Raw genomic sequence first — 9,106 nt, forward strand, 5'->3', positions numbered from 1 at the left:
CAGGTAGGTAGTTGAGAACAAGTTGTCATTTGCAACTGTGACCTGGCCAAGATAAAGCAACGCAGTTCGACACATACATATATACTTATTTTATTTCTATTTTTTTGTGGCCTCTTGGGCCCCCCACAGGCCTGGGCTAAGGGGCTTCAGCCCCGGTAATCCCTTGCATCATGCCGGCCCTGGCCCTCAGGCCAGTCCACGTGCTGCACTATTGTCATTCCACCCCGTGAGCGAATCAGTTCACCCCCATCTTTCAAACCGAAAGCTGTATCACAGACAGCGAGAGAAATAAATCTAACAATTTCCACAAACGTCGCCGACATGTCATACACCAGCGAGAGCAGGTACGATAAATAAACGACTACATGATATTATGCTCGGTCAGAAGGAATAAACCTTAATCTATCACCTCATAAACATGTTTCGCCTATTCGAATTAACCATTAACTCGGGAACAACCAGATCATTGCCATAGCAACGGCGATCATTCCTCATAGAGAATTTGAGAGTGCAGTGAGAAAGCGCAAGACTAATGTGGCGGCAGTAGCTCTCGTTTCTGATAACGCCCCCGGTCAAAGTGACAGGTAGATAGCCAAAACGTCCTTCCCATATGATACAAGGTGGATGGAAGGAAATAGACTACAGATAGCCAGTTTGAATTCGATGAGAGCTTGCCTATATTGCACACAATAAAACCACGCTGCAGCCTAAACACTGCAGGCTATGCAGGCACAAGATTAGGCTATAAGCCTATACTCTCTTAGAGAAAAGGGTTCCAAAAGTGTTCTTCGGGTGACTCAATAGGCAGTTGTGTAAAGTACTTAAGTAAAAATACTTAAATGTACTACTTAAGATGTTTTTTGGGGTATCTGTACTTCACTATATATTTTTGCCAACTTTTACTTTTACACCGCAACATTCTTATAGAAAATAATATCGGCAACTTTTTACTCCATACATTTTCCCTGACACAAAGGTACTCAATGCATTTCGAATGCTTAGCAGGACAGGAAAATTGTCCAATTCACACGCTTATCAAGAGAACACCCCGATCATCCCTACTGCTTCTGATCTGGCAGACTCACTAAACACAAATGCTTCGTTTGTGAATGATGTCTGAGTGTTAGAGTGTGCCCCTGACTATCCATAAATTAAAATAAACAAGAAAATGATGCCATCGTGTTTGCTTAATATAAGGAATGTGAAATTATTTATCCTTTTTATATTTTATATTTTTTAATTAAATTTACTTTTGATACTTAAGTATATATAAAACCAAATACATGTAGACTTTTACTCAAGTAGTATTTTACTGGGTCATTTTCTATTAAGGTATATTTACTTTTACTCAAGTATGACAATTGGGTACTTTTTCCACCACTGTCCCTTGCCGGTTCCAAGTAAAACCCTTTTGGTTCCGGGTAGAACCATTTTGGGTTCCATGTAGAACCCTCTGTAGAAAGGGTACTACCTGGCAGCCGAAACGGTTCTACTTGGAACCCTTACCTACCCTAACCTAACCTAACCCTAATCCTTAATAGTGTGCAATCTTTTTGTAAATACCTTATAAATAGTTGAATATGGACCGTATTAAAGTGTAACTGTCTATTTAGCATACAAACTACAGAGGCTGCTCACCCTACAAAAAACAATGCTAAAACATGCAGAATTCCACTGCATAATTTCAAGATGCAAACTTGAAAACTCATCAGTCACTGGAGTTGTTTTCCTGCAAAGCTACAGGAGGGACTAGGCTAGGGAGAGATTAGAATTCAGAGTACATGCCTCTCTAGGCTGCTCCTGAGAAGAAATACTGTATATCAGGGCTTTTCGTTGTAGCCTACATTAGGCTAGGCCTGTTTGGTATTCAAATGCTCTGAACGCGGCTGCTGTGCTGTGGTCGATCCCGCTTCCGTATTCATAGCGCAAGGGACAGGAACTTTGCCAGAGCGACCGTCAGGACCTTCGACAGCTCTGTGTAGGAGGGAAGGCATGGGGCAATGTTGGGCAATATAGTTTACCCTGTTGCGCACTCCGTGCTCATCGTTTGTTTTCTAGTTTCTCAGTACTTTTCTGGTTTCTCAGACATGAGCAGTCGTGCAAGTTGAGCCTGTGGATGCCCCATGTGGCAGGTGATTTTTTTTTACTGATAACAACTAGATGCAAAGAATTCCAGTAGTCTGGTCTTTCTGGTTCAACACACACTTGAGTGGTGATGTGTGTGAGTGTATGTGTGTTTGTGTGTGTGTGTGTGTGTGTGTGTGTGTGTGTGTGTGTGTGTGTGTGTGTGTGTGTGTGTGTGTGTGTGTGTGTGTGTGCGTCCCCTGTGTGTAGTGGAAAATAGCTATTTTACATTTTCAGCAAGTAATCATAATCTTTGGGCAACAAAAATATATTACTGACTTGCCCAATGGGTAAATGTCTTTGAGGCCTGAATGTCAATTCCTGCATTCTATAGGATGAACTAGACTAGAATAGACTACTTGCTTCTTTGCTTGCTTAGTTCCCCTTAACTTAGTACCCCATTGTTCCCTTTCCTATAGCCCTTTCTCTAGCTACCTTTTCTTGCAACCTCTCACTCATTACTGCCTTTAAGAGCTCTATACACCGAGAGAGAGGGAGAGCATTAACCACACTGACCCATTACTGCCTTTAATTAAGAGCTCTATACACCGAGAGAGAGGGAGAGCATTAACCACACTGACCCATTACTGCCTTTAAGAGCTCTATACACCGAGAGAGAGGGAGAGCATTAACCACACTGATTGCTCTCTTCAATGGCTTCTCATGTCAGAGAACTCTAGTCCACTCCATCCCCACAGACCATCTTTCTCTCTCTCTGTCTGTCTGTCTGTCTGTCTGTCTGTCTGTCTGTCTGTCTGTCTGTCTGTCTGTCTGTCTGTCTGTCTGTCTGTCTGTCTGTCTGTCTGTCTGTCTGTCTGTCTGTCTGTCTGTCTGTCTGTCTGTCTGTCTGTCTGTCTGTCTGTCTCTCTCTCTCTCTCTCTCTCTCTCTCTCTCTCTCTCTCTCTCTCTCTCTCTCTCTCTCTCTCTGTCTCTCTCTCTCTCTGTCCTTGCCTTCAGGACAGAGTGAGAGATGTCTACTCACCCAGTGAATTGAATTGATCGAATTTGATGAATTGCTGAAGCCATTCCACCCCCCATGACCAAGGCTGACGGGGCCAGAGGGATGGGGGTTTATTTACGCATCCTAACCCTTCAATCAGGCTTCAGGGGCCACTTGTTGGAAGTGCATGTGTGTGCATGCACACACACTCATACATCACCACCCACGCGTTTGTGTTGAGTATCGCATTTTGATGTGTGTGTAAGGGACTGCTTGCTTACTGTGCTCCAGTGGATTTGCTTATGGAGGCTTCTCAGCCTGTGATTCATCACCATCCTGCCAAGTTACTCTGCCCAGGGCCTGAGCTAAACGCTCCACTGCAGGAGTGGGACAAAACTGCATTTACACCCCTCAAATCCTTCCCTTTGCCCCTAACCCTTCACTGTTGGCCCTTTCTTTCTTTCTTCTCCCTCTCTCTCTCTCTTTTTCTCACTCCACTTCGCAGGTACACCTATGAGCAGTACAAAGAGACAGCTGATTGGCTGCTGGAGCGTACGCAGCACATGCCCAAGGTGGCCATCATCTGTGGTTCTGGACTGGGAGGGCTGGCAGACTTACTGGAGAATAGTGTAGCCTTCCCTTATAAAGACATCCCTCACTTCCCTCAGAGCACAGGTACAGTATACACACACAACCTTGAAGACTTATGTTTGACACTGTGTTGTGAGTCTGTAGCTTAACATCTTCTTCACCTCACATGACTACATTGCATAATAAAGTTGTAAAGCCATGTCATCAACATTGGTCCCAGATTACATCATTAATGAGGGACCATGGTGAGTAGATGGGGGGGGTAGCTGGGTTGTTTTCCTACTCAGACGTAAGCTCTGGGGTACAGGGCTTAATCACCCCTTAGGGGGTAGGGGAACTGGCCCTGCCACTGAGACACACAGGGAGATGCCCACCTACTAAACACACACACCAAACTCCACCATACTGCACACCAGGTAGACTGGCCTGTTAGTGCTTTGACCTGCAACTTCACCTCCTTTCCTCATCTGTCTCCCTTAATCCCATCCCATGTAGGGTAACATACGTGTGTATGTATGTGTGTGTGTGTGTTTGCGTGCACACGTGTGTGTGCAACACCTCGTCGGACCCAAATCTGGCAAGGAAGTTGGTGTATTTTATTGTGAATGTGCCAGTGTACCACAAGCTGCCGGTGGCACCTTAATCGTGGAGGATAGACTCCTAGTAATGGCTGGAACAGAATAATGGAATGGTATCAAACACATCAAACACATGGTTTCCATGTTGTTGATACCATTCCATTCACTCCATTCCAGCCATTATTGTGAGCTTTCTTCCCCTCAGCAGCCTCCTGTGCTGTCCCCATATTTGTGTATCTCTCTCTCTCTCTTTCTATCAGTGCCAGGCCATGCTGGGAATCTGGTGTTTGGGGAGCTGCAAGGGAAGGCCTGTGTTTGTATGCAGGGCAGGTTCCATTACTATGAGGGCTACAGCATTGCCATGGTTAGACTGCCTCTTCCGCTCTGAAACACAAGGCAACACACATACACCGCTCTGAAACACAAGGCAACACACATACAGTACATACCATGTTGTGTATGCTATCCTTTCCATAAAAAGTATTTTGAAGACAAATTGCTGTAAAAAAAGAGACATGCAGTAAACATAGGTCCTGCTTAGACAGTATCAGTTACATGAGCTTGTTACATAGTACTGTTTTGGATTCTGCTGTGTCACTGTCCAACATGAAGCTCCTAGACTACTCTGACCACAGAGCTGGCAGATTACATTATAGTTGGGACTGCAGTGGGCTGCTGAGTCCTAAGTACAGACAGCTGATTAACGTGATGATGCTCTCTGTCACTCCAAGACATTGTAATGGTGTAGGTCCACTCTGACTGCTGTAGTACTGTATATTCTTTGTGTTGTGCAGGTGACGTACCCGGTGCGTGTGTCTACTCTGCTTGGGGTGGAGACGTTGATAGTGACCAACGCTGCAGGAGGACTGAACCCTAAGTTCAATGTTGGTGACATCATGTTGATCAGAGACCACATCAATATGCCTGGCCTGGCCGGCATCAACCCTCTGAGGGGACACAACGATGACAGGTGAGACACCTAAACTATGAGACAATCAAACAGGTGCCTTTGATCATCAGTGAGCCACCAAAACACTGAGACCAAATTACCATAAATGACACCCTATTCTATGGGGTTCTGTCCTATGCACTTTCTACTGTATTGAGAATAGAGTGTAATTCGAGATTTGTCATGTTTGAGTCTGAACTAGCAATTCAAGTGCCTCTAAGCAGTCATCGCTAAGCCACTGATAATGAGATGTCGATAACCTAAATGGAGTTATGACGGTAATGAGTCATTTAGCTGTGATGAGCTCTTATTACCATCATTAGGTGCTTTGATTGTTGAAGGTATGTGTGGACTTTAAAAAAGTACACTTTGGCATGTGAGGTTTTGGGGTGTATGTTTGAGAGCGTTCAGTGTGTGTGTTAAGTCTACTGTTCTGTGTGTGTGTGTGTGCGTGAGTGTAGGTTTGGTGTGCGGTTCCCCTGCATGTCGGATGCATATGATGCAGACCTGGGCCGTTTGGCTCGAGAGGTGGCGGAGGAGCAGGGCTGTTCCTCTTTCCTCCAACAGGGGGTGTACTGCAATGTGGGCGGCCCCGCCTTCGAGACAGTGGCAGAGAGCAAGATACTGCTGAGCCTGGGGGCAGACGCTGTGGGTGAGTACAAGACACTGATTTATGGTCAGCTTTCAGATCTGTGCTAAAGGGAAACTTGTACCTTGAGGGAGCACATCAGGCCTCTGATGTGTATACTATCTTCTGACTGAGGAAATGGAGAAGGCTCTCCCCAAGAGCACTCTATCTGAAAGAGAGCGACCCGGCTCTACATATTTTACTGGTTTGTGACTCACTAACACCGCCCCCCGGTTAGAGGGGAATAAAGCAGCCAAAGAACAAACACACAGGAACTTTATTTAAACACACTGAGGAAGATGAATATGTTGATGCATATGGGGATGTACATGGGGATGAAAAGTGGGAGAGGTTGTGGAATGGTAGTGGATTTTGGGCATGCACACCATCCCACAAGTCCAGAGATATTATTGAGTCCAGTTGTTGATGGGCAGAGACCTGCTTGAGGGAGACTGCAAGTATTGTGTGACCTGTATAATCAAGAGGATGGGTAAATGTCCGGCCCCCTACTATCCTCCCTAGCAACCAACCAGGGCACATCTCACACAGGTCAGGGAGAGTTTGAGAGGCAGGTTTATGGGGCCCCCTAGACTCTTCGGCTCCAGTTGTGGGTGATGGGGAGTGGAGTGTGAAGCTCAGGGTTGTGAGGTGCTAATATCAGTCACTGGAATTTGTAATAATATCTAACCAATGACACCATCAATAAAACGTAGACACACACACACGTGGAGAGGTGCATGCAGCTAGAAACAAAATTAGGAACAAACAAACGGATGTTAATAACAGAAAATGTCAGGTGCTCCTTTCTCTCTAACACACAACATCAGTTGACATCCCACTGGGCACACACTGGCTGAATCAACATTGTTTCCACGTAATTTCAATGAAACCAACGTGGAATAGACGTTGAACTGATGTCTGTGCCCAGTGGGATATCTATGCCAATGGGGTCAGCTTCAGGGGTCATAGTTCAATTGATCTGAACCCTGAGTGGTGTCAGTTAGAGGGTAACAGGTTGACAGGGAGGAAGCTGTACATGTTATCCTTTGACATTACTCATTTTCTAGGTCTCCCCCTCCCCCTATCTTTCCCTTCCCCTCTTTATCCCCTGTCTTCACACACCCACACCCTCCTATATCACTTTCTCTCTCTCCCTCTGTCTCCCTCTGACCTCTCCCTTTTAACTCTGTCTTGCTCCCTGTCTCTCGCTCCCTCTCACTCAGGTATGAGTACAGTGCCAGAAGTGATTGTGGCTCGTCACGGTGGTCTGCGTGTGTTTGGTCTGTCTCTCATCACCAACCGCGTGGTATCAGAGTATGGCAGCCAGGAACGCGCCAACCATGAGGAGGTGCTGGAAATCACCCAGCGACGCACACAGGACCTGCAGAAACTCATCATCAACCTCTTGGCCCGAATATAGATACACACACTATCTGATAGTGATGTTCAATACATTTTTTATTTATTGAACCTTTATTGAACCAGGTAGGCTATTTGAGAACAAGTTCTCATTTACAACTGCGACCTGGCCAAGATAAAGCAAAGCAGTTCGACACATGCAACAACACAGTTACACATGGAATAAACAAACATACAGTCAATAATACAGTAGAAAAAGTCTATGTCACGTTCGTCATAACTAGGAGACCAAGGCGCAGCGTGAGATGAATACATTCTTCTTTATTTAAACAAAGAACACTAAACAAACTAACAAGACGCTATAAACACGAGTGCTGACATGCAACTACACATAGACAATAACCCACAAAACCAAAATGGAAAATGGCAACCTAAATAGGATCCCCAATCAGAGACAACGATAAACAGCTGTCTCTGATTGGGAACCAATTCAGGCCACCATAGACCTACATTTACCTAGACAATACCAAAACCCATAGGTATACAAAAACCCCTAGACAAGACAAAAACACCCATACCACCCTCGTCACACCCTGACCTAACCAAAATAATAAAGAAAAGGCGGGCAGGGTGTGACAGTCTATATACAGTGTGTGCAAATGAGGTAGGATAAGAGAGGTAAGGCAATAAATAGGCCATGGTGGCAAAGTAATTACAATATAGCAATTAAACACTGGAATGGTAGATGTGCAGAAGATGAATGTGCAAGTAGAGATACTGGGGTGCAAAGGAGCAAGATAAATAAATAAATACAGTATGGGGATGAGGTAGTTGGATGGGCTATTTACAGATGGGCTATGTACAGGTGCAGTGATCTGTGAGCTTACCTAGCAAAGACTTGTAGATGACCTGGAGCCAGTGGGTTTGGCGGCGAGTATGAAGCGAGGGCCAGCCAACGAGAGCGTACAGGTTGCAGTGGTGGGTAGTATATGGGGCTTTGGTGACAAAACGGATGGCACTGTGATAGACTACATCCAATTTGTTGAGTAGAGTTTTGGAGGCTATTTTGTAAATGACATCGCCAAAGTTGAGGATTGGCAGGATGGTCAGTTTTACGAGGGTATGTTTGGCAGCATGAGTGAAGGATGCTTTGTTGCGAAATAGGAAGCCGATTCTAGATTCATTTTGGATTGGAGATGCTTAATGTGAGTCTGGAAGGAGAGTTTACAGTCTAACCAGACACCTAGGTATTTGTAGTTGTCCACATATTCTAAGTCAGAACCATTCAATACTGTCAGTACAATAAAAACTAAGGACAGCTTGAATCAGAGAGATACGAGTGTATCTGATCCCACACACTGTTTTCCAAATCAGTATTTGTGAGTTATTAATATGTGCCTGAGATTGAGAGGACTTGGAACTCAACTCCACCTTATTATTGTCCACAACTGATTATTCTTTCTTAAGTAATATCTTATTTTCTTCAGTCGAAAGTCCTTTTTGTAACTATCTTTCTAAAAATAAATGAATATATTATATTATAGTACTGTTAGCTGTTATTGTACTGATAGTATTGACAGTTTTAATTTATTAATATAAAAGTTTTTATTATTCTATGAACATAATTTCTCTTTCTGCTTACTTGCTGTTGTTGCCTTGCTTATAACCCTGCATCTCTTCTGAAACACTCTTGTGAAATAAAAGGCACCATTCCAATCATGTGTGTCTACCTCTATGTTCAACTGCTTTTAAGTTCATCAATCTGTTAATCAAATGGTTTGGTAAGTTAAACCAATATTGCTTCTCTGATCATGCTACATCGAAAGAGAAGGAAGAGAGGAAGAGTGGGAATGGGGAGATGGAAAGATGCTAGAGTAAGTCTCATTGATCCAAGCAGGAGATGTTCTGGTGAAACTACAGAAGACAAGAAAGGTATT

General features: G+C 44.3%; 1 protein-coding gene across 1 annotated transcript; it reads left to right on the forward strand.

The window, feature by feature from the left end:
* Positions 1-240: 240 nt before the first annotated feature.
* Positions 241-8,888, forward strand: LOC139563048 (purine nucleoside phosphorylase-like). The gene is made up of 6 exons (XM_071381305.1): positions 241-344; positions 3,570-3,739; positions 4,494-4,597; positions 5,028-5,203; positions 5,644-5,834; positions 7,034-8,888. Exons 1-6 carry the CDS (start codon positions 322-324, stop codon positions 7,228-7,230), a joined length of 861 nt encoding a protein of 286 aa, XP_071237406.1. The 5' UTR covers positions 241-321; the 3' UTR covers positions 7,231-8,888.
* The last annotated feature ends 218 nt before the right edge of the window (positions 8,889-9,106 follow it).

The sequence above is a fragment of the Salvelinus alpinus genome, chromosome 33 (assembly GCF_045679555.1).
Source record: "Salvelinus alpinus chromosome 33, SLU_Salpinus.1, whole genome shotgun sequence".
In the NCBI taxonomy this organism is placed as follows: Eukaryota; Metazoa; Chordata; class Actinopteri; order Salmoniformes; family Salmonidae; genus Salvelinus; species Salvelinus alpinus.

What these genes read in the sequence shown, in the direction of transcription:
- LOC139563048 (XM_071381305.1), top strand. Translation starts at nt 322, where the DNA reads ATGTCATACACCAGCGAGAGCAG. An exon ending in TCATACACCAGCGAGAGCAG is followed by an intron (nt 345 to 3,569) that starts GTACGATAAATA and finishes TCCACTTCGCAG; the next exon opens with GTACACCTATGAGCAGTACA. An exon ending in CCTGGGGGCAGACGCTGTGG is followed by an intron (nt 5,835 to 7,033) that starts GTGAGTACAAGA and finishes CCTCTCACTCAG; the next exon opens with GTATGAGTACAGTGCCAGAA.